Below are 24,329 nucleotides of genomic sequence, written 5' to 3'. Positions count from 1 at the left end.
CCACCTCCAAGAAGCCCCCCTGGGTTTTCTCCCCACGCTTGGCTTGCATCTCTCTCAAAGCAGGAAGGCAGTAGACTGTGGGGGCTACAGGCTTGGGGCTCAGGCAGGCTGGCTTCAGTTCCCAGCTCTGCCAGCCACCCTCTCTGTGACCTTGGGCCAGTCACCTAGCCTCGCCAACCCTTTCGTCATCTGTAAAACAGGTATATAATTACCCACCCCATGGGGCCTGCAAAGTGCTTAGTACATGGCCTTGCACTTGAAAAATGGAAAGCACGTGCTAACGCAGGCTTGTTAATGCTCAGCTGCTCTGCATTTCCTTTATCCCTGGGCACACGTTCTCATGTCTGTGGCACGAGGGTTCAGTCGTGGGCACGAACCTGTTCGAATGGCCGGTGCGGGTCACCACTCACAGCTCTAGGGCTCGAGGAACACGGCCTCCACATTCTTACCTCCTGCCTTCAGCTCCGAGGCAGCTGGACGGGAAGCGCTTCAAAGGCAGACAGAGATGGTATCTGGTCTGTGTCCCTCCGGCACCCAGCACGGCCCCTGGCAAGGCCTCAACCGTCTGCTGGATCGCATTCCTGGAGGGACTTGCCCAGTCAGTCACTTGGCCTCGGGGAAGCGGGGCCAGGAAGGGCTCCAGGCACTTGATTCCCTCTGGCGTGTTCTCTGGATGTCCCCAATATCACTCCGGCCAGGACTCCGGCGCCCCCGCTGCGAGCCTGTTAGGCGATCTCTTCTCGGCATTGGCACGTTGGAGGGGACACTCAGGGCCACAGAATGTGGCCTTGACACCCAAGGGGCTCTGTCAATGGCTTCCCAAGGCTCAAGCCAGGCTGACTGTCTGCTGGACTCGGAGGAAAGGGCTTCTTCCTGCATGAAACGGGGTGGGGGGGGCACTGGCCACCTTCTCGGCAGGGCTCTGAGGAGGAAGGGGCTCTGTGACCTGACCTGCTTACCATTTCCTGTCTGCTCCCCCTCCCCGCCCCCATCTTCTGTGCTATTGTCATCAGGGCCCCCTACTCGGGACAAAGAGGTGGACACCATGGTCCCGCACCTTGCTGTAAGGGTAACGATCATCACCTCCACCCCTAAAAGAAATTAAGATCAGCCTTGAGTCTCTAAGGCAGGCAGGCTGGGTCTGCATACCAGACAACAGCACACGGTTAAACAAAACATGCCCGTTCTGGGAAGTATGCTACAAACGCTGAGCACCAATGATACGTGAGCACCGTGTCCAGCGCTGGGACTCGCTCTGAGCCCCAGGGCTGGACCGGAGGCCGACTCCTTCCCTGCTGTCCGCCCAGCAGCCGACGGAAAGACAGGCGTGCCATCCTGGGGGGCGGGGCGTGGAAGCTCCGGGGCCACGTCCGGGGTAACCCCACTCAGAGAGGCTGAGGAAGAGTGTCTGTCTCCAGCAAGGCGAGGGACCATGTTGCCCATCTCTTTGTCCCAAGCAGGGGGCTTTGATGACAACAGGGCAGAAGACAGGTCCTGACCCCCCTCCCCCCAACACATGCACACACACACAGACACACAACACCTCCCTGTGGGAACAATAGGTTTATTTCAGGTCAGGCTGAACTCTGGGGGAGATGGGGGAGGCCACCGTTCACCCTCTGTCCTGCTGGGGAACCTGAGGGGGCGTGGTCCGGCAGCCTGGGGGTCAGCCTCCTGGGCGTCAGCCTCCTTCCGCAGGTTAACGCCAGGGAATTAGGTAATTGGAACGACTGTGGAGAGAAACAGGGGCAAGGTGGGGGCCTCCGGGGTATCCTGGAGAAAGATCAGGCTGTCCTCCTCTAGGCTGCCCCGCAAAACCCACCCTCCTGGCCTCAGAGCTCTGAAAACACAGCTTCCACCCTGTCTCTCCGTGGCTCAAGGACCTTTAATGCCTCCCTACTTCCTTTGATGTGTTTTCCGTGGCTCTGCTTGACTTCCAAGCCCCTCCCTTCCAGTCTGCCTTATCCCCACCTCCTGGCGACCCCCAGCCGCACGGCTTTACTCGTTTTCAGTTTTTCTGTGACCCTCCCCTGGCAGGCATTAGACAGTGGTAAAAAAATCTAGCAAGGGTCCCCTTGGCTGTGCGCAGGGCGGGTGAGGGAAGGCACGCTTTCCATCAGTCATTACAACGCCACAGTCTGTGTGCCATCCCATGGGGTACACATGTGTGGTGACAGGTGGACGGAGGGGTTTGAGCTGGAGGGGAGAGGCAGACCCTCCGTCAGGGAAGGCTTCACGGATGGGACCTCCGGGTAGGGCTTTAAAGACTGAAGAGGAGCCCTGGCTGGCGTAGCTCAGTGGATTGAGCGCGGGCTGGGAACCAAAGTGTCCCAGGTTCGACTCCCAGTCAGGGCACATGCCTGGGTTGCAGGCCATGACCCCCAGCAACCGCACATTTCTCTCTCTCTCTCTCTTTCTCCCTCCCTTCCCTCTCTAAAAATAAATAAATAAAATCTTAAAAAAAAAAGACTGAAGAGAAGTTTTCCAGCTACCGAAGGATTAGCTAGATGCTGAAATAGCGCAAGCTCAGGGGTGGAGTGCTTGGCTCTGCTGGGGCTTTGGGTCACACCCCGGAGGAGGAGACTGCAGACAGGCAGGGAAGGGGGCTGGAGAGGTGGGAGGTGGCGTAGTTACGGAGAGATGCCTGGATGTGTTGCCGCTCCAGCAGGGAACACTAGCTCCAGCTCTGGACACCTCTCGGCGTCCTGGAAGGCAGAGCCTTGGCTCTTTCCACCAAGTTTCTTACGTCTGTCTGCTCTTCTGGCCCCTGTGCGCCTTCCAGGTGACCCCTCACCCCCACTCTTGGCCTCCTCAGGGACAAGTTGGGTGGGACAGGCTGTCAGCTCCCTCCCTCTCCAGGTGGGCTGTGCCGGGCCTCTCAGGAGGGACTCGGTTTCTCTCTCTCTCTCTCTCTCCCTCCCTCCCTCCTCTTCCTCCGTCTCTGACACCATGGGGGCTATCAATCCTTTGGAGCCTCCCTGGTCAGGACCAGGACCTGAGGGCAGAGCAGGGGTCTGAGATCCGAGGAGCTGGCGGCAGCCAGGTGTGGGGCAGGGCGGGTGGTGGGGTCAGCCCCTACCTGTAGTAGGATCCGAAGTGGCGGAAAGTGTTCCTGTGGAGGAGGGAGCGGGGTGAGCCAGAGGTGGGGAGGTACACCCCCATCTCAGGGAACCTCACTCTTCTCTGGGGAGGCACCATGCCCCCAGAAGGGTTACACCGCCCCTTCGCCCCACCTAAATGCCTCCACCCCCAAAGGGTGCCGTTGCCAGGGACCGGAGGACAGGGTGTTGCATTTAGCAGGTGTAAACAATCAATTCGTTTTGAAATTGCGACTTTGTTGTGGGGTATTGGGGCTGACCGACTTTTCCCAGGCCTCACAGGGGTCCCGGGCCTGCGGCCTCACTCACAGGGAATCGTAGGGCAAGGGCTTCTGTCCGTATCGGTCCAGGCTGGGGTTCTGGTTGAGACAGTACTGGGCGGGCCAGAGGGACGGGGAGGGTGGTCGGTGAGCCGGGGAGGCAGGGCTGGGGGAAGCCCACGGCTCCCACTCACGCCCCCGGCACAGCACTCTCTGCGGGCATGTTAGCCCTGGGGGTTGGGGGACCCCGCTCGCGGTCTCCCCTCCTTTCCCCGCACCCCATCCCGGGTTGGCCGCTGCCCCTCCTCACCCTGCCCGGCCCCCAGGGACACGTCGGCGCAGAACCTTCCCTACCCGCCAGTTCTGGGTCACCTCCGGCTTCAAGTGCCGCACCGCGTAGCCGCTGAAACTCTCGGCTGGGGAGACAGTGCGGGCCTTCCGCCCCTAGCTCCCCAGTCCCCAGCCCCCCTCCCCGGGGCCAGGACAATCTCTGGCCCGGCTCTCACTGGAGCCCCGCCCCTGGATAAGGCCCCGCCCACACCTGCTCATGGACTTGGTCCCACCTCTACCACTCGCCAGAGCAAGTCCCGCCTCCAGATCCTGCTCAGTGGGTCGCAGAACCCACTCTGCCCTCAGCCCCAGCCCCAGCGGCTCTGCGCCCGAACCTGGCTTCCACCCTGTCCCTAAGACGAGTCCCTTGTCCATGTCCCTCAGTCCGTCTTAGCTCTGCCCCGACTGCCCCCAGCTTCCCCACCCTGTGCTCGCTGGAGCCCGCCCCGCCTCACCCCACCCCGAGGTCCCCATCCGCAGTCCGCACTCCAGGGCCGGACCCCAGGGTCCCCGCTGCTCGGCTGCTCTCCCGCCCAGGGCAGCCCCGGCGCCGGGTAGACTGACCCTTCTTGCTCGAGGGGGGCAGCCTGAACTCTCTGGCAGAGGACACGAAACGGGACCAGTCCTCGAAGGCGCGCACGAAGCAGGGCCAGTCCAGCCGGCTGATGCCCGGCGCGATGGGCGCCAGCTTTCCCTCGCGGCACCTGTCGCGGAGCCTCTGGCCCGTCGCGGTGATGTCCTGCCAAAGCGGCGGGAGTCAGGGCCGCGGAGGAAGGTGCGGAAGCCCGGGAGGCAGCTCCAAGCCACCCCAGAGGGCGGAGCTGACACTCGGCTCATCTGACCGAGGGGCGCCTGAAGCCCCTGACGGAGATGGAAACGGGCCCGGGGTCCCGAGGCGGAAGCTGAGGAGGTATACGGAGTGGAGCCCAAGAGCAGAGGTGCCTGGGGCTGGATGCAGGCGGGGCCTCTGCCCCTTTCCCCTGGGCAAACCGAGGGCTGGGGGTGAAGGACACTCACCAAGCACTGCAGGGGTTTGTTGGGGACACCAAGGAGAGTGAAGTAGGCGTTGTCAAAGTCATCTGAAGAAGGAAGAGAGAGGGAGAGATGTCACCAGCACTGGGGGGCGGGGGGCGCAGACCCACACAGGGAGGTGTGGCCCATACTGCTTTAAAAAAAAAAAATATATATATATATATATATTTGACAAGTTTTAAAAATCTAAGATAAAGTAGATTTTTACTTAACTTGGCTTAAAACAGAATAAACTCCAACTAGATCAAACATTTCAATATAAAAAAAAATGAAACCACAGAAGTACTGGAAGATAATATGGGTAAATTTCTTTTTGACCTTAGGTTGGGGACAGCCACACCAACTCTAACACAAAATCCAGGAGCCTTATTAAAGAAAAGATTGGTAACTTTCGCTGCATAAAAATAAACATTGGCATTGCATAAAACAACATGAGAACTCAAAAGACAAATGGAAAAAAAATATTTTCACTTATTTTACAGATGAGTTTCAAGTTCCCGATTCCTGAAAGCACTCCTGGAAGTCAAGATCAAAAAAGCAAAAAAGCAAAAATAAAAGAAAAGTGGGTAAAAATGAGTACCCAACATGCATAGGGAGTTCACACAGAAGCACAAGAAATACAGATGGCCCTTAAGCATATAAAAAGGCCCTCGGCCTCCTGCACAGTAAGACAAATGCATATGTATTCAAAGTACAATAAGATTCCAATTTTTGCCTATCGGATTGCACACAACCCAAAAGTGAGTGCAGTTATCAGAAACAGGCCTATAGAAAGCGATTGGCAATACCCACCAGAATTACAGACACACACACCTTTTCACTCCCCAGACCTGCTTCTGGGAACCCATCCCGTCTTACAACAGCCCCACTGGGAACTCACGTGGGGAGGACGTTTACCCGCTCCAGCACTGTTTGTGATGGCAAATGGATGGAACCCACGCGGGTGTTTGCCGTGAAAAGACCGAGTATGCCAGGATACACCCTCACTAGGCAGCTATCAAAAATAAATCAAGTTCACAGAGTCACAGGTTCGATTCCCAGTCAGGGCACATGCCTGGGTTGCAGGCCATGACTCCCAGCAACCGCACATTGATGTTTCTCTCTCTCTCTCTTCTCCCTCCCTTCCCTCTCTAAAAAATAAATAAATTAATTAAAAATAAATAAATCTTTAAATCAAGTTCTCCGTACAGGACTGCTAAGGTATAGAAGAGTGTACGTCATATGCTACGCTTTGCTTTAAAGCCTAAAACCAGGATGATTGGACGCAGAAAAGGACACACACTCAGGTTACCACTGTCACCAAAGCATCAAACTCAGCACCATCAATCGTGGGACAATGATGTTCTGTGCCTCCTGCTGAAGCGTTATGGCAAACACAGCACCCGTCACCCGGGAAAGATTCTGGCCAGCAGTGTTTTACCTGGTTGAGCAAGCCCCCACACCTGGTTTCTAGGTGACGGAAAATAGATGACCAGGATAAAGAACACCATGAGGAAGCACTCGCTCCAGTCCACAGTGCGGGACTGTCTACAACATAACCGCTTTGGGCTCTAAAAAATATTGTGAAGGAAGAACGGAAACTGTTTCAGCCTATGACTAAAGAGACACCATCACAACCAATCGCAATGCCCAATCCTAGATTGAATCCTGCCTCCCCTCCCCAAAATTAAGCTATAAGAGACATCTTTGGGGGGTAATTGAAGACATTTTAATATGGACTGAATGTTAGATATTATGGAATTATCGTTAACTTTCCCACATCTGATAATGGTATTGTGTCATGTAGGAGGTTCCTATCCTTGGGAGCTGCTTGTTAAAGTGTGTGTGTGTGTGTGTGTGTGTGTGAGAGAGAGAGAGAGAGAGAGAGAACAGCAAAACATTAATTGAAGCAGGTGGAAGGCAGTGGGTGTTCATAGTGTTATTCTCTCAACTTGTCTCCACGTCTGACTATGTTCGTAGTAAAGAGTGGGTGAGTCGCATGATGCACGTTTGTGTTTGCAGCAGTCGCCACGAGAGGAGAGTTTCAAACTGAGAGCGGTTGCCTGCAAGTGGGCGCAGGAGGAAGGGGAGACGGGAGACTCGGTAAAACGTACCTTGTGGCAGCACTTTGAATTTTAAACCTGTAGCCCAGGCACTGTTTTTGAAGCGTGTACTTGGAGCAAATACGTATCTAAACCATGAGCAAGCTTTCCCTGGAAACCCGGATCCCAAGAAGAGCCAGGAAATTGGAAGGTCTGCCGGCTGTGCTGACACCTCCCACGCGGCGGTGGGGGTGGGAGGGGCCCAGTCGCTGCTCCCCTGTGGAGGGGGCCCCTCTTCTCCTTCCCAGTTCCCATCTTGGCCCTGCAGGGATCTGCCTGGGACCTCTGGTGATTACCATGCAGTCTCTGATACGTGTGGGGCCGGGGACCAGGGACCGGGGTATTGTCCTGGGCTCCCCCCTCTTGACCCTTTATCGCGCCGGTACCAAATCCTGTTATTTTTACCTCTTAAATACTTTCCACAACATTTGCCAGTGGCAAGACACTGCCACTCCTCCTAAAGACTGTGGCCAGTGTCCTCACGACCCCTCCCCCATTATCCACCCCTAGTCCCTCTGGGTCATCCTCCGCCCTCTCCCCTACAACGCTCAGACCTCTCTTCTGCTTAAAGTCTTCAGAGGTTTGTATTTCCCTCCTGAGAAAGGCGGGGCCCCTGAGCGCAGCCGCAGGGCCCTTCCTGAGCTGTGCCCTGGCCCCCAGCTGCTGCTCCTCCTGCCCCCACTCACCTTTTCCTCCCCTGCTACCACACCCCAATACCTCGTGCAACCTTTCCCTTCCAGGCCTCTGCCCATGCTGTTCCCTCTAGCTGCAATACGCTGAGTTTCCCTGGGGACTCAGCACAGCGTCAGTCACGAACGAGGTGCTAAATACAGGAACATGTGTGTTCTTGCGGCGCCCTCCCCTCCACACCCAAGCTTCCGATCCACAGAGAGTTAGTTCTCCCCTGGGCCACGTGCTCCTCTCACTCACTCACGGGAGGCATCAGGAGGGTCTCTGTCCCTTCCCAAGGTGGAGAGACGACTGGACAGAAGCTGGTATCGTTGCCATTATTGTCCCTCCTCCTGCAGCACCTGCTGACCTCCGCACGGTTCTCCCCGTTAGCAGTAGCAGCAGCAACGACAGCAACGTGCTCGACTCTGCCGAGCACCCAGTAGGTGCCAGGCGCTACTCTCAGCAATCCTCCTGCCTTATCTCACCTTAACTCTGCACCCGCCTTGGGGGGCGGGCCCCACTGCCAGCCCCCTTCTACTGAGGAGACAGAGGCCGAGACCTGGCGAGGCTCGCTGGGCAGGAGGTGGCACAGCTGGGACTCGCCCTCAACCGCTTTCACCTGCCCCTCGTGGCCGTGCACTCCCAGATCTCTCTCCTCCAAAGCACCCACTCCTTCCCCGAAGGCCCCGGTCCAGGCGGTGCCGGAGGCAGAGTTGGGGGCGGGCGAGGCGCCAGATCCGACCTTTGCGGCAGTAGGTGGTGGACCGGCAGTGCTCCTCCGACAGGCAGGCCCTGGCGGAGTCCATGTCCATGCGGCGCAGGCTGGGCAGGGCCGGGTGGTAGAGCTGCTGCTTCACGCCGGCCAGCTGGTTTCTCTGCCGCTCCATCGGGACCAGGATGGCTGGGGACGCGTACACGTGGGTGGAGCCGTCCTCCCAGGGCACCAGGTCCACGATGCGGGCCATGGCTGGGGAGCCGAGGGTGCAAAGGGGTTCGCCCAGGGCTCAGGCCAGCCAGACGCCCTCCCACGCGGGGACACGGCCTTGGCCCGGGCTGACTTGTCTGCCGTCCCACACGTGTGGAGCACCCGCCGGACGCCAGATCCTGCTTTTTTCGGGAGCTCCCGTGGGGTGGCAGGGACACCCAGACAGCGTGACGGACACACAGGGGACGTGCTAAGGGCGCTGACTGAGGGAAGCGCCTGGGGAGGCTGGGGCTGTGGCATTCAGGGCACAGTCTGAAAGGGGTGGCATTTCCGTCTGTTCTCAAATAGTGAGCAGGAAGCAGCAGGAGCAAGTGGGCCCAGATTTAGCTCAGATGCCTCTGGGTGACTGACTACGGACTTTGGGCCTCAGCGAAGGTCTCTGGCATTTACTCAGAGTTCTACAGGGAGGCAAAAACGTTTTAAAGACAGGGAGAGGCACCACCGACGTGAGCTGGGAAAGCAGTGCTGGCTAGGCAGGGCCTTCCTGTAAAACTCGGGTATTCCCAGGAGCCCTTCGGCCACGTCATCTTCAGTGAGAATTTGTTGACTCAGCTTGCTTCCTTCCTGAGCCCCGTTAGTGGTGAGAGATGCAGGTGGGTGGTGGGTGGACAGGGGGTGAGGACCTAGGGCCGCGGAGGGGCAGGGAGAGGCCATGGGGAGTGGAGAAGGGGTGGGGAGGAGGGAAGGGGGCGCTCCCTGATCCTGACCCACCGACGGGGGTGGCTGGCCCGCAGGCCACGGGTCTCAGGCACACCAGTGATAAGGATTTGCTGCTCTTCAGGCTGCTCAGTGGGGAGAGAGGAATCGGGGAGAGGAATCAGGGAGATGGGCCAGGCCCCGGAGCCTCAGGAGGCGGCAGGAGAATAAAGAATGTTCTGCAGACAATGCCTATTGTAGCCTGACTGTGAGGGCGCCCAGTCCTTGGCAACCCTGGCAACCACAGGCTTCCAGGGATCCTGTGCCCGCCCCCCCCCCCCCCAGTCCTTTTCAGCCCTCCTGAAGGCTGCTGTCCCGGGCCACAGCGCAGGCCAGGCATGTTGGGAAGCAGGCAGGGAGCAGGGCTCTCTGGGCATGGGCATGTCAGGGCTGGCCGGGACAGGCTGTGTGTCCCTGAACTAGTTCCTGTCTCTTTCTGGGCCTCAAGGCTCCCCTCTGTGCTCAGCAAGCACCCGAGGCCCTGCCAGGAGGGATGTCTGTGGTCTGAAAGGGTCCTCCCCTTCCTGCAAACCTCAGGGCGCTGTCCTGCCTGCCAGCCCTTGGGGTCCCTGGGGTGGAGATTAGTGGCGGCCAGTACAGTACCCAGGGTCACAGCATAAGGGGATCAGGGAGAGTGGTGGCCTCAGCAGGACAGGGATTAGCAGGTGAGGCATCACCCTGGCCCTCTGCAGGCCTGCAGCCTCCCTCCCTTTTTCCCAGAAAGCAGGGTCAGGAGAGCCTAAGCCCAGCGCCTCAGAAACAGACCCTTCAGGTGAGGGAATCCTTGGGGAGCCTAACTTATTTGCATATATTGGCACGGGCTTTGCAGACACCTGCCCAGGTGCTGAGCCTGTGAGAGGATCCAGCTCCTCCGTTACCCCTCCTGCCCCAGGGCAGCACCCCCAAGTCCCCCGCTCATAGAAAACTCTGCAGAGTTGATTCCTTTCCCCATTTATTTTAAAACTCTTTTCAAGCCGTAAAATATAACAACATGCATAAAGTGCATAAATAATGGAACCAACCATTTATAAAGGGCGACCCCAGGTAACTAACTCACCAGCACTCAAGACAAGGGAGACTAGTTTGCCAAAGCAGTTCAGCAGTTTCTTAAAAAGTGAACCATAAGCCCTGGCTGGCGTAGCTCAGTGGATTGAGCGTGGGCTGTGAACCAAAGTGTCGCAGGTTCTATTCCCAGCCAGAGTACATGCCTGGGTTGCAGGCCATGACCCCCAGCAACCGCACATTGATGTTTCTCTCTCTCTCTCTCTCTCTCTATCTCCCTCCCTTCCCTCTCTAAAAATAAATAAATAAAATTTTTAAAAAAGGTTTAAAAAAAAAAGTGAACCATAGATTGTGTGACCCAGCAATTCTGGCCGAGAGTAATGAAAACATACACCCACACAAAGACCTGCACGCCGTGTGCACGGCGGCGTTTCTCTATCGTGGCCGGAAGTGGGAAGAACCCACGTGTCCGCTGACCGGTGAACCGGCGAGCAGACTGTGGTGTACCCGGGCCACGGAATTCTCCTGAGAATGGGAAAGAGGCGGGGAACGGATCTGTGCTACCATGCGGATGATTCTCAAAAACCTTGCACCAAGTGAGAGAAATCAGACACAAAAGCGCTGCACGCATGGGGCGGTTCATTCACATAAAACGTCCACAAAGGACAAGTTCCAGAGACGGGGCAGATTAGTGGTTGCCCGGGTGGGGGGTGGGGGCAGGGAGGGACCGTCAAGGAGCAAGGGGAGCTTGTTGGGGTGACGGGGGATGGGAACCCTCCGACACAAAAAGGTGCCAGCGGCCTAGCTCGGGCAGTCTGTTAAAAATCACTGAGTCATGCACTTGAAATGGGTGGGTTTTAGGGCATGTAAATTATACCTCAATGAAGTTGTGCTGTTTTATTTTTAAATGTTTTATTTATTTATTTTTAGGCAGAGGGGAAGGGAGAAAGAGAGGGAGAGAAACATCGATGTGAGAGAGAAACACCGATGGGTTGTCTCCCAGACACACCCCCCACCCCACCCCAACCAGGGACCTGGCCCGCCATCCAGGCATGTGCCCTGACCGGGAATTGAACTGATGACCTTTCAGTTTGTGGGGCGACGCCCGGCCATCTGAGCCATCACGGTCAGGGCCCAGGCCTGCGTTGGTCAGGTGCCGAGGCTGGCACACTGGCACATTCGAAGAGCCTGAGAAACACTGTGACCAAGTGAGGTTCCTGCCTCTTTGCTGAGTATTCTTCTACCCCACCTCCCCCCCAGGTTCTGTCACCTCACCGAGCCCCTCTTCACTGGGCCCCTGTCCCTCTTGTCCTCTCCTCCTAGACCTGTCTCCCCTCTCGGGTCTGACCGCAGTTCAGGGGCCAGCTTCCCCACAGTCAGCCACCCGTCGGTCCTTGGGTCCTTCCGAGAGTCCCCGCCCCGGGACCACAGCCATCCGGCAGGGCCCAGGCACTGAGGACTCCGGGCCAGAGAGGGTCTGCTGAGTCCGGCCATGGGGCTGGAGGGCTGGGGGGCACTCCCACTGCTCACTGAGAGTTGACAAGCCCCTGCCACCTTGGGGAGTCTCCCAGAATCACACGGGGACTCCAAGCTGTCACTCTCCCACCAGCCACTCTGTAGGCTGGCCAAGGTATGTGGGGACCCAGGCTGCTGGTACCTGGGCAGGTCCTCTGGCAATGCCTGGTACCCAAACCTGGGCTACCTGGCACTCCCTGCCTGGACCTCAGACCCCTTCTGGTCTCTAGGAGGTTGCTGTTGGCCCCCAGGGCATCGTCCTCCTCTCTTCCACCACCACCTCCCCAGCCCCGTTTGGCACCTGCTAATCCTTTGCACACAGCCCCAGTGCTCCCCATTAATCCCCCTGTGTTTGAGAGGCCAGCTGAAGGCGGCAGGGAGAAGGCAATTCCTGGCTGGTGGACGGCATCTGAGCAGGTAACTCGGGATGAGGTGGCGGCTTGGTGGTGGTGGGACTGCTGATGGGGTCACCACGCTGTCCGGCCAGCAAGGCGTTTAGACACGAAGAAGCAGGCAAGGCTGAGAACCCTGGGGCTTCCCTCACCTCTCCCTCCCCGTGTGGTGCAAGGGCAGCTGGTGAAATGCAGATTCTAGGTCCCGCGGAGGGGGGAGGATGGAGGGGCCTGGGAATCTGCATTTCTACCAGCTCCCCAGTAGATTCTGAAAGGCTAGTGGTCCGAGCACCACTGTTGTCCCGGGCTGCCACCCTCAGGCCCCCGTTCCCACCTGAGCCACTGTCATCAAAATGGAGTCGGCAGGGACGTGGCCAGGAGATGGAAGGGGCCTGCAAGGGTTTCCACGTAGGAGCAAAGGGCTGAGTCTGGGGGAGAAGAGAAACTGGAACAGAGGCAGGCTTCCGTAGACCTTTCCAGAAGGCTCAGAAACAGGAGCCAGTGGCTGGCTGCTGTGAGGGGCTTGCAGAGCTGGCCCACTGGTACCAGGGTGGGAAGATGGGGGACACCTGGGGTCAGGCAGACCTGAACTTAAATTCGGCCTGGCCCCTGACTGGCTGTGTTGCTCTGGGCAAGTGTCCTGACCTCTCTGTGCTCCCATTTCCCCTGCTGTGAAGTGTGATGATGATGCTTTTTGCTGGGGCCGGGCGGGAGGCAGTGAGAGTGAGGACAAGCGTGGCCGTGGCCGAGGGGCACTTAGCTCGGCTGGGGCATGTGAGGCTGCCAGGAGCTGTCTGGGGTCACGGGAATCCACCGTGTGACCTTGGGCTCTTCCGACCTGGGTAGTCACGGGGTCCACACCCTCACTCCACAGGGAATGGACCACCCGAGGGGCTGTGTCTGGCCCAGGTTCATCTTTTTGGAGACTGAGCCGAGGCCCTGTCCCCTGCCACAACCTCTCACAGGGAAAGCTGGGCTTCCGAGGCGAGAGTGGGGACAGCAGTCAGAGCTGTGGGCGGAAGGGAAGATGGTGGCCTGGGGCCGCAGGGAGCTGGGCGCTGGGGCAGGATCATGGGCCCTGTGCCTGCCCTTTCCAGCTTGGAGCCCGGGGCCCTGGTGGAGGAGGGAGAGAGGAGCACCCTCCCAGCACCTGGGGGTGCAAGGGCGCAGCATGGTGGGCACTGGCCCAGAAGGGCCCTTTCAGGGCTGGGAGCTGGCGCACACCGGCCTGTGTGGTGCCCGCAGGCCGGGCCATCCTGCGGGGATCTAGTCACGAGGCCGGGGGCCGGTTCTCTGAAGGTAAATGACACCAGAAACTGAGCCCGTGCGAGGTAGGGCTGACATGTCCCAGTAAAACCACAGAAAAGGGGTTTCACTGTCATTTTACCTTAAAAATTTTTAATTGTGACAATAGGTTCATTTTGTCTATATTAAGACAGATTTCCCATTTACATATTACTTATGAAATTTGCATTTATAAAAATTTGCAAGGGGATTATGCCGAACATGATATTCCAGAACAAGCATTTTTACTTGACACCAACTGATAGTCACAGCCAACATTTATTAAGCTCCCAGTGTATGCAAGTCACTGCTCTCACCAGTTTATTTCATCCTTACAATCCCCTCACCCCCACGAAGGAGGTACTGCTAACATCCCATTTCACAGACAAGCAAACTGAGGCCCTAAGAGCTTAGCGGATCAGCTCATGACTGCAGTCCAGAGCATGCACATCTTTCCACGTTAGTTCAAATAGACCCTTAATATTCCATCATCGGAGGTAGCGTAATGGATGTAACACGCGCCCCTCTTATAGGAGAAAATTTGGGGACTCTCCAGAATCCAGGCTCCTGCTGATGGATATTTGAATGGTTTCCACCTTTTGCTGCAATGCCGTTGTGGTCAACCTCTTTTACACACACACGTTTGTGAGCTTGAGTATTTCTACGAGGAGATATAATTGCAAAAATGTTTTAAAATATGAGCGGAAAGGGGAGTGCGTCATCTATAAAAGTGGCCCCTGAATGGTGGGAGCTGCTGAGAGCCATTCTGGGGGGCCTAAGGACTCTGTCCCCTACAGGCGTCAGGATGTTGGGCTGGGTCCAGCGGGTGCTGCCTCAGCCCCCAGGGACCCCTGGGAAGACCAAGGTGCAGGAGGAGGAGGGGGCGGAGCCAGAGCCAGAGCCTGACCTGGAGGTGGAGCTGGAACCTGAGCCAGAGCCTGAAACAGCCCCCCAGGAGGCCAGGCTGGAAGAGGAGTCCCTGGTAAGAAGCGGAGGCTTCGGAAGAGCATGCTGGGTAGGATTGTACATATTTTAGGCTCTGTGGGTCATGCCATCTCTGTTAGTTACTTTGCCCTGTCCCTGGCTCGTGAAAACAGCCATCGACACTACGTAAACAACGGAGCAGGGCTGTGTTCCAATAAAACTTTATTTACAAAACGAGCAGCAGACTGCATTTGACCCGTGGCCATTGTTTGCCAGCCCCTGGCATCCAGAACAGAGCCACTCGAAGCAGCAGGTGCATGAACCGTTTGTGACCAGGCCAGGGTGGGACTAGGAGCGTGCTAGGAGGGAAATTTGCCCAGTTCTGTCCGACTTGCTCTGCAGGAAGACTCCCCCAGCGAAGGAAGCGGTGTCTTGATAAACATTAAGGTGCAAACTGTCCGTAGTCACTACGGGCCGGTAACAGTTTGCAGACTGACACGGGTTCATGGACCATGCTTTTAACAGTGCGGCTCTAGAACTTTCCTTGGAGCACAGCAAAACTTGCCAGTCCGCATATCATTCACTCAGGAGCCTGATGACAACTGATTCAGGAGCTCAGCTGAACAGCTTTGATTCAGCTTCTCATGGCCCTCAGGCTCTGGGTGCAGTGCCGGGAGCATAGTGAGGAACACGGCAGTGCTCCCGGGGGTCGGCAGACCAGGGCCTGCCGGGTCGGTCTGCAAGGAGACGGAGGCGATGCGGAAATGCGGTGGGCTCCAACACTGGCCTCAGCTCTACCCTCCCGGGAGGGCCACATAAGTGTGTCGGACTGAGAACCACGGGAGCTCAGAACAGGGGGAGAGTCTTCTCTCTGGGGATCGGAAGCTGGCCCGTGAGGGCTTCCTGGACACAGAGGGCCGGGCGAGCTGTGACTGGAGCAGACAAAGAGGTGGAGCGTGCCGTGGAGAAAGGCTATGACGGGGTAGTGCAGGCTGTTTGGGAAATAGGGAGCCACCCAGCTAGAGGGCTTGTGCGTGTGTTTGCATGTGCACACGTGTGCACGCACAGAGGAATACCCTGCGTGTCCTCAGTAGTACGTTTGTACATACGTGTGTGTTTGAAAATTGGGTGTATATGACTATGTACACACACGTGCACACACAAGCAGGTATATATACACGTGTGCGTGCACACTGGTATATCTGCAGTTCTGTGCGCATAGGTGGCATGCTCGTGTGTACATGTGGGCACACGCACAAGTTTCTGAATCTGTGAATGAATTTGCGTGCTTGTGCATCTGTGTACCTGTTTGTGTGTCTGTGCAGTGTGCTCCTGTGTTTGATTTTGTGCTGCAGGTATATTTGTATACGTACAGCTGCATGCACGCACACATGTATACACGGGGTTGCATGTGTGTGTGTGTGCCAGGACACACAACACAGATGCATGTGCATGTATGTTTTGTGTCTTACATGTGCAACGTGTGGGGACATATTCATTTATTTTGTGCTGGTGCGTGCATGCACATGTGCATAAACACACACCTGCATCTCCATTTATGCACACACATGCTCACACATGTTTGTGCTTGTATGTAAATGCTTGTGAGAGTGAGTACACGAGCTCATGTGTCTGTATCTGACTGTTGCACATGCATGTACATGTACACAGCAACAGGAGGTGCCGCCGCAGAGGCAGGTGAGAGGCAGGCGGCGGGGCGGAAGTCCACCTGGCTGCTGGAGGGGAATGGAGGGTTCGGCCCAGGAGGAGAGGGTGGGCCCTGACTGGGGGTCAGGTGGGGGTTCCTCTCACCTCCCCCTTCCCCTCAGTTTGCTCCAAGTCTCCATAACTCTGCAATACTCCCCCTCCTTCCCAGGCCACTGAAGTGGGGCAGCTTCCTGGGCGAGGTGATAGGGTGATGGGCCTGGGGACCACCTTGGAGAGGTGTGAGGGCCCAGCCCTGGAAGAGGGGACCCTGGGGCTGGGAGGATGGGAGTGTCCCAGGTGGGGGTGAGGCCACCAGCATTCACAGAGACAATGATGAGAACAGAGTTGTTTGGTCCAGTGGAGGGGTGGGAGGGGCCCCTGCCCGAACGAGGCTGGTCTGTCCGAGGGCTTACACGGTCCTGTGTGAACCCCCAGCCACCCGAGGAGCCATTCGGAGGGGAGGAAGCAGCCATGGCTGACCCAGACCCCCAGGGTGAGTGCTGGAAGCCCAGGACGGCAGGGCAGGCGGTGGGACGGGGCTGTGTTCTCCCCTCAGGGCCTTGTCGAAGAACCAGGAGGCTGGCTGGCCCATTTCGCAGATGAAGAAACCGAGGCTCAGAGAGGCTAAGGGTGGGTTCCGTGGGACTTTTTAGCTCAGCTGAGCTGGAGTCCCAGCCTTCTGACCCCCTTGGGGGTCTCGCCTCTCCCCTGCCTCTGACTTGACCGCCCCAACAGGGGAGAAATGGGCTCCCTGAGGCCCCAGAGCTAAAGTGTGAGGGACTCTTGCAGACACCCAGAAGGCTGCCTCTGCCCCGCCCACATGCCTGCAGGCCCAGGTTGCTGCGCTTCCCGGAGTGAACAGGTACTGTACCACCTCCCCTCCCCACAGGGCCGCCCCCCACCCAAGCCGAGGAGCCACTGGGAGTGGGGACCAGCACAACTGTCAGGCCCACAGTCAGGCCCAGGCAAAGTGTGGGACATTTGTGGAAGGGGCTGGAGGGAGCCCGAGGCAGATATTTTGGGCGTCTCCGGGGCCGTGTGGGTGCAGCTAGAGATTCCTCAGCTCCTGGGTGAAATGCAGATCCAGAGTGGCCGGAGCCTCTGACTTTCCCAGGATGCCAGAAACCCAGACTTGCACATGGCATCTCCCGGTCGGCTCCCGAATTTTAGAGCGGTGGTGCCAGTCCGAGAGAGCACATCTGTGGCTGGGGCTGGCCCAGGCGGGGGACTGGTAGCCCCTCTGTTTAGGATGGCCAGCCTCAGTCACAAGGAGACACCCCCAGAACCCCTCAACCCTTCGGGAGCACAGCGTGTGTGCCAAGTGCAGGGTGGGGACCCCTGGGGCCAGGCTAGCGGGGAGGCAGGATGATAGAGGGAACTGCATCTGATGGGGGTGGGCTCGGGACGGCACAGGGCATACCTGGCTCCCAAAGACGCGGTGTCCCCACTTCCCAGAGAGGGACCCAAGGCTCAGGGGAAGAGGACACTGAGCCTGAAGTCCCACAGCGGGGAGATGGAGGTTTGCCATTCCCACCAACTTCTTTAGGTTGAAAAACCAAGACCTTTCATTGTCAGTGGCTCCTCTGACCGGGCTGGGGCTGGGGAGGTTGAGGCCGGGCCGGTGTCTCTGTCCCTCTGCAGTCCTAGCGCCTGGGCGCTGAGCTGGCTCAGGAGGGGTGTGGAGAAGGTCGTCCCGCAGCCCGTGGCTAGCGGCGGGCCAGCCCAGAGTGTGGCAGTCGGCCTGGAGGGCCCGGATCAGGTACTGCTGGGGCTGGAGCTGCAGAGGGTGGAGGGTCTAGGGCAGAAGGGGCTGTGGGAGGCCAGCGCACCTGGGCTCTTTTTCCATTCCTGTCTATCTATCTGTCTGTTCTGGCAGGCAGGAGCACAGACCCTTGGGCACTGCGGCGCTGGGGGCTCAGGTAAGGCCACGAGGTAGGCAGGCCTTCCAGAGTTGGGGTGGAGGGGCGATTGGCATGGGCCTTGCCCTTGGGGGGAGCCCACGGGGCCAAGTGTCCCACTGGACTGAGCTTGGGTTCAAACCTGCTTTTGAGTTGGGCCGACTGGGGTCTCCGGGAGGGCCCCTTGCTGCTGACTGCCTTGCTTTCTCCCGTAGCCGGGTCCAAGGAGGCCTCCAGGGGGAAGGACGCTGGGTGAGTCCCCGTCCCTGAGTGCTGGCTTGGGACCCGATGTCCCATTATAATTTGGGAGGCCCAGGGCAGCATGGAAATGCAGGACTCCTTTAAAGATTGTTAAGGGTTTAAGACTGTGAGGACAGAGCATCAAGAATAAAAAAAATGGGCCCTTCTAAGTGTGGGGCCCCGCGTGACTGCACTGGTCATGTCGCCACGGAGCCGGACCTATCTGTCCCGGTCACAGGGCACCCACTGCTGCATTTGGGTCCCTCAGCAGTCCCCACCCCTCCCTGCTGCCCAGGAGGCCGAGGCTGGGCCTGTTGGCCCAGAACCTGGTCCAGGCCCGGGCCAGAATTTGAGGTTGGCAGGTTTCCCCGCCACCTGAGGTCTTTTGGGAGTATCCAGCATAAGGCCTGCACTGTGCAGAATGGGAGCCGAGGGCCAGGAAGGGCGGGGTGAGGCCTGGGGCCCCAGCTGGGGGTCAGAACAGTGTGGCTGGCCACTCCTCAGGCCACCCGGCTGACCACCGGCCCCTCTGCAGGTCCGGGTCCTGGCTGCTCAGGTGGTTTGAGCAGAACCTGGAGAGAGTGCTGCCTCAGCCTCCCAAAACCTCGGAGGTAAGCGGAGGAAGAGGGGGAGCAGGAAGCTGACCACCTGGGGGGGGGTCTCAGGAAGGACACACCTACTCCGGCAGTGTGTTCCCACCCCCTCCCAGGGTCCTGGATGGGAGGAGTGCCTGCAGGCGGTAGACAGGGGGTCTGGGGGGAAGGACAGGCCCGTGCATGGCGGCCAGGGGAGGGAGTGGGCAGGGCATGCTTTGCTCCAGGCCTTCTGTCCCTGCTTATCATCCAGGGCTGCAGAGACGAGCCCGAGCCCGCAGACGCTGCCCTGGGGCCAGGTACAGGGAAGGGACCTGGGGCGGGCTGTCTGAGATGGTCACAGGCTGGGCTGGGGATGAAACTGGGGCCTGAGGGATCCTGGGGGAGGACCGCAGCTTTCACCTAGGCTAGGGAGGGGTCCAGGGCTTGCTGGGAGTGGTCTATTGTGGGGGCACTAGGACCCGCTCCCAAGTCCAGCCTGGGACAGCCTCGTGAGGTCTTAGTCAAGTCCCTCCTGCTCCCCTGGCTTCAGTTCCCTCTGTCCAATGATAGGGTGACCCCAAGGGGCCCCCACTTGGTCACGTTTGCCTCTCAAGTCTGCCCCCCCCCCCCACCGTGCCCCTCAGGGATTACATGGATCCCTGCCACGTCATCTTAGTCTCCTGCTGTCCCTGCCGCTTAGAGCCCCCAGGACACCCCTCGGAAACAGAGCCCACGCTGCAGGCCCCGGAGACTCACCCCCTGCCCACTCCTGGCCCCCCGGAGCCCGAGGAGGAGCTGACCTCAGAGCCAGAGCCCCAGCCGGAGCCCGGCTTCCAGGCTTCCTCCCTGCCGCCCCCTGGCGACGCCGCCAGGTGAGCCCGCCTCCATGCTGCACCTCCCCCGGGAGCAGCGGCCAACACCCCACCTTCACCAAACGCTTTTTTTTTTTAATTATAAAAGTAACACATGCCCCTGGGAGAAAATTCAAAGGGGTTTCCAGGGCCCCTTCCCAGGGCAACCGCATCCGCAGCTCCTCCGCCGTCCCAGCGTTTTCTAGGCACAGACAAGCTTGTGAGTGCGTTTCACTTTGAAGCACACCCGCCCAACAACAGCAACCTGTGTATACTCCTTTGCACCTTGCCCTTTTCACCCCGAAACGTCTCTTTGAAGTTGTTTTATACATTTAGGCCAGCTTCATTCTTTCCACGGCTGTGCAGTACTCCGTTATACGCATGCGCCAGCTTTTACGTAACCACGTGGTGGACATTTGGTTTGTCTCCACTCTTTCACTGCACGCGATAGCCTCGTACAGGCGTGGTTTCGCCACATGCAAGCAGTTCTATAGGGTAAACTGTAGGAAACCAAGTTGCTGGGCCAAAGGGTACATGCATGTAAAATCGGGGTCGGTCCTGACAGGTGCCCCGCCCCGGCAGTGGGAGGGGCCTGAGGTGGACCTACGGGGGTGGGGTGGGGGTTGGGGGGAACCCGAGCTACCTGCTGGCGTCTGGCCATTAGCTGGACACTTGCCTGAGGAGGCCAGGGTGGGGGGTCCATGGTCTTTGGGTCGGAGACCTGGGTTCTGGTCTGCCTCCTGGCAGGCTTGCTGTCTGCCTTGGGTTGAGGGGGATCAGGCTCTGGTGTCACTCTCCCCCCTGGGCATGTGGCTCTGTCCCACCCACAGGTTGGTGGCGTGGCTCCTGCATAGGCTGGAGATGGCCCTGCCGCAGCCGGTGCCCCGTGCAAAGGCTGAGGAGCAGGTGAGTGTTGGGCTAGGGGAGAGAGGGCCCTGTGTGAGGACAGAAGTAGGGGACAGGGGAGGTGCAGAGAGGACTCCGTGCAGACGGAGCTTGGAGACAACCCTCCTGGGTTTTCATGCAAAGAGAACTAGAGAGGTTACTCCAGGCAGGGAGCCCAGCCTGGGCAAGGGAGCCGAGGTGGGACCAGGCAGAAGCGGAGGGCCACCTCGGAGGCAGGAGAGGAGAGGCCGGGAAGAGGGGAGTCCTGAGCAAGGGGGTCTTCGATAGTGCCCTTGCAGGGAGGAAGGGACGGTTGATGCAGGGGAGCCCATGAGGAGGCCACAGCAGTGCTTCCCCCTTTCTCCCCGTGCAGGAGCCTGGCTCTCCTGGGACGTGTGACGTGCAGACTAGTAAGTGACACACAGGGGGATCCTCACATGCATCTCTGGGAGTGTTGCTTGGGCGCGGAGACCGTCTCTGGCCAGGCCCGGACTTGCTTGGGGGCGGGGGGTGGGGCGGAGGCAGGGTCTCCCAGCTGGGAGCCAGAGGCCCCTGCTGGAGGCTGGGGAGATGGGGGGCAGGGTCGTACTTGGCCTGCCTTCCAGCTTCCGTGGACAGAAGGCAGCTCTGAGGCCTAGTCGGTGGGAACACCCAGAGGGAGCTCCCACGGTCCCCCCGGCAGCTGTGCCTGCGGGTTTGGCTGAGCGGAGTCCCTGGCTGAGGGTTGAGGGCAGACCGATGGGGAGCTGGAGGCACAGACTCAGCTCCCTCAATTTGGGAGGGAAGCCCATGCCCTGCCCACCCCCTGTGGCCCGGTTGGGCAGGTGAGTGTGGTACCTGTTATCCCAGACCTGCATCCGGACTGAGGGGGAGACTAAGGCCAAGAGGAGTGGGCCAGGGTCCCAAACCTGCCCTTCTTTCATTTCGTGGCCTCTGGAAAGGCGTGACGTGCACAGGGCATACATCCATGCATGCATGCGTGCATTCACACATGTCCCGGAGGGCCTGCGGTGTGCCAGGCCTGTGGTGAGTGCCAGAGGTGGGCCAGCCCCAGCCCCCCTAGGCTGATGGTGGTCTTCCCGAGAACTCTGAGGCGGGGGACGGCCACCGTGGCCAGAGTGCAGGCAGGCCAGCTGACCATGGAGCCGGGTCTGACAGAGCGGCTGTGGGAGGTGAGGGGGTCTGTGTGACAGTGACGACATTGTGAGCAGGGCTCACTCAGTCTCATGGAGCTCGTGGCCACCCTGTCGGACACAGAGCAGGGACCCCCATGGCTGCTGGGCCAGGCGGCAACGTGCCCAAGGCCACGGAGCAAGTTCTCACGGAGCGGAGACTGGAGCCCCCTTGGCCTGGTGGCACTTTCCCAGCCGGGCTGAGGTTCAGGGAAGAGGGAAGGTTCCCTGGGACAGAGCCCCCCGCCCCTGCCCGCCGACCAGGGGCTGCTGAGAGCACTGAGGGGTGGAGCCCCTGGCTCCCCTTAGCTTGTCCCTGCTCCCCGGGAGGGAGGCAGGACTCTAGGAGGCAGGACTCTAGGCCAGTTGTAGATAGGGCCTCCCTGTGTGCTGGAGTGTGGGGCCAGGGGTCAGGGGTCGGGGGTTGGCACTAGGGCAGCAATGGGGTGAATCAACACTCCGGCTGGGAACTGGGCGTTGGTGTCCCGGGGCTGCCACAGCCCAGGACCACAGACTGGTGCTTCCAAGGAGCAGAAACGTACCCCCCACTCTGTCCAGAGGCCAGGAGGCCCAAACCCAAGTGTGGGCAAGGTTGGCTCTTCCCAGGGCTCTGAGGGGGACACCACCCCCGTCTCTCTCCTGCCTTCCGGCGGCTGTGGGTGATCCTCGGTGCCCCGGGCTCCTAGCGGCCCCTGCCCTCTGCCCGTTTCTGGCACGTCCGCCTGCTGCCTCTCTGACAAGGGTACTGGTCACTGGCATTAGGGCCCGCTCTCCATCCAGGGTGATCCATCTTGAGATCCGTAACTAATGCCTTCTGTAAAGACCCCGTGTCCGAACAAGGTCACAGCCACAGGTAACAGGAGTTAAGATGTGGGTTATGTTTGGCAGGGACACCATTCCACCCAGTAGACGGGGTGACCCCGAGGGGCTGGGGCTGAGGGGCCCCTTCTCCCCGCCCCATCCCCCAGCCTCCCCTCCTTCCCCCACTCAGGCACTCACCCACTCTGTCCCCGCGCCTAGCCACCCACCCTTCTGTCTTCTCCTTTGTCTCAGGGGTGGCAGCGGCTGGAGGCCTCTGAAACAAGGGAGAAGGGAGTCTGGGAGAGCGGACGGACAAACGGACAGATGATGGAAGGAAAGAAGGGTGTCCTGAAGACAAGACCTGCAGGGGAGGGGGGACGGGGTGGCTGCGGACCCCCTATGCTCCTGAAACACTGACCCCTGGCCCTCCCCACGCTCCCAGGCCAAGCAAGAGGGCGTCAGAGTCCCTCCCATGGCCCCAGAGCTGCCTCTTGGGGACCGAGGCCGGCCCCTTCCCCCGAGAACGCAGGGAAGGTCGGCTTGGGGCAGCCGGTGGCTGTAAGGCTAGACAGCAGGGGGAACTCCCAGCAGCAGGCTGGGAAAGCCCTGGCAGGACTGTCTCCGAGCGGACACCTGCCCGGCCCTCGGCACGGTGCCCGCCACATAGCCAGTGCCCCCATGGGACACGGGTGTCCCCAGGAGAGGTTCTTCTCAGGCTCGGCCTCCTTCCCTCCCCCAGGGGGTTGGGGAGTGGACAGCACCAGGTGCTTTGATTGACATTAAAGAGCATAAATCAGCACACTGAACCTGTGAACGCCTGATATGAGTGCTTCAGACAGGCTAAAACGCATGCGCAGATTGGAAAGGTGGGTGGGTTCGGTGTGGCCTGTGGCGTGGGGGATGTGGGGAGGAGGAGGGAGCCACGGTCCTGAGCTGCCTGCCCTGGGTCCCTGCCGGCCCACGGATGTCTGTGATTGGGGCACGGAGCGATTTTAAAAATGAGAATTCATTGCCAACGTCTAAAAAGCAGTCGGCTTTCCACAGAAGAAGGCTGGCTTCTCTTGAAAGCTGGGAAGGTCCAGCTGTAACAGCCCCACGACGTGCCCACCACGTCACCCATATACACCATCTGCCCGGCTGGCTGGGCCTTTGAGTACGAGACCCCTGAGGGCTCACACCGGCGGTGAGGGGACAGTAGTCCTATAGAAAGAGAGGGACAGCTGATCCCGAGTCCTTGAGGCAGAGGGCAGAACTAGACACGTTAGAGACTGTGTTTAAGGGACCAGGCCGTGGCACTGGGGAGCCACTGAAGGTGGCTGAGTGGGGGTGGGGTGCCTTCAGAAGGAATACTGAGGCTTAGCGGGCATTGCACCTTGGGCCCCATCCAAAGCATCCGGGACCCAAGCCTGCCGGAGGGGAGGGAGGCTTTGAGCCAGGGCTTGGGCTGTGCCAGCAGCCGAGGGTCCGGGTGGGGGCCTTGGCCTAGATGCTGTGCCCCCTGCTTCCTGCCTGCTGGTCCTGGAGGCAGGAGCTCCTTCCCCAGAGGAGGCTGATGAGTGTCACGGCCAGGGTCAGAACTCCACTCAGTGGCCCTGGGCGACATCCTCGGCTGGCAGAGAGGATGCTGGCCAGGTGGCGGCAGGCCCACACGGGACTCCAGGGGTGACGTGTGAGCCCCAGAATCAGCAGCAGTTTCCACGTGAGCTTGAGCACTCACGGCGGCCCAGCCATGGCCTGGGCACCTGGGGGAGCCTGGAAAAGCCAGGACAGCTGTGCATCATGTGTCTGCGGAGAGGGGCTCAGAGCCCCAGGGGCAGGGACAGTGGCTCCTGCTGCTCCGGCCCTGCCCCAGGATCAGTGCGGCAGAGCACCCGCCTGTCCTGGCTGGTGCCTGGGGCACCATCGTCCCCCCACCACAGAATGTTTGGC

At 59.3% G+C, this 24,329-nt stretch overlaps 2 protein-coding genes across 4 annotated transcripts in view; one reads left to right on the top strand and one right to left on the bottom strand.

Annotated features, from left to right (window-relative positions):
• Positions 1 to 371: 371 nt before the first annotated feature.
• On the bottom strand, positions 372 to 8,581 carry LOC114488430 (testis, prostate and placenta expressed). 3 transcript variants are annotated; one of them, XM_028502126.2, is made up of 7 exons: positions 8,216 to 8,577; positions 4,706 to 4,767; positions 4,253 to 4,427; positions 3,713 to 3,774; positions 3,408 to 3,472; positions 3,080 to 3,112; positions 1,554 to 1,730 (listed from the first exon to the last, which is right to left on the bottom strand). In XM_028502126.2, the coding sequence occupies exons 1-7, from the start codon at positions 8,436 to 8,438 to the stop codon at positions 1,700 to 1,702; spliced, it is 651 nt and encodes a 216-aa protein (XP_028357927.1). In that variant the 5' UTR covers positions 8,439 to 8,577; the 3' UTR covers positions 1,554 to 1,699. The 3 variants fall into 3 exon arrangements, with proteins under 3 accessions (XP_035867784.1, XP_028357927.1, XP_035867785.1); XM_036011892.1 differs by having other exon boundaries at positions 1,566 to 1,730; positions 3,731 to 3,774; positions 8,216 to 8,581; XM_036011891.1 differs by lacking the exon at positions 3,408 to 3,472 and having other exon boundaries at positions 372 to 1,730; positions 8,216 to 8,576.
• A 3,423-nt stretch (positions 8,582 to 12,004) lies between these two features.
• CNGB1 (cyclic nucleotide gated channel subunit beta 1) overlaps positions 12,005 to 24,329 on the top strand; it is a 52,189-nt gene continuing 39,864 nt past the window's right edge. The window contains 12 exon segments of the mRNA XM_036011890.1: positions 12,005 to 12,088; positions 14,145 to 14,329; positions 16,414 to 16,471; positions 16,768 to 16,840; positions 17,620 to 17,737; positions 17,855 to 17,897; positions 18,092 to 18,128; positions 18,652 to 18,727; positions 18,963 to 19,008; positions 19,392 to 19,563; positions 20,373 to 20,448; positions 20,801 to 20,837. Of these exon segments, the coding sequence (XP_035867783.1) occupies positions 14,153 to 14,329; positions 16,414 to 16,471; positions 16,768 to 16,840; positions 17,620 to 17,737; positions 17,855 to 17,897; positions 18,092 to 18,128; positions 18,652 to 18,727; positions 18,963 to 19,008; positions 19,392 to 19,563; positions 20,373 to 20,448; positions 20,801 to 20,837 (913 nt within the window). The 5' untranslated portion in view covers positions 12,005 to 12,088; positions 14,145 to 14,152.

Source organism: Phyllostomus discolor, chromosome 12 (assembly GCF_004126475.2).
Source record: "Phyllostomus discolor isolate MPI-MPIP mPhyDis1 chromosome 12, mPhyDis1.pri.v3, whole genome shotgun sequence".
NCBI lineage: Eukaryota > Metazoa > Chordata > Mammalia > Chiroptera > Phyllostomidae > Phyllostomus > Phyllostomus discolor.
Note: the sequence above shows the minus strand (reverse complement) of the source record. Positions and strands in the feature narration are given on the sequence as shown.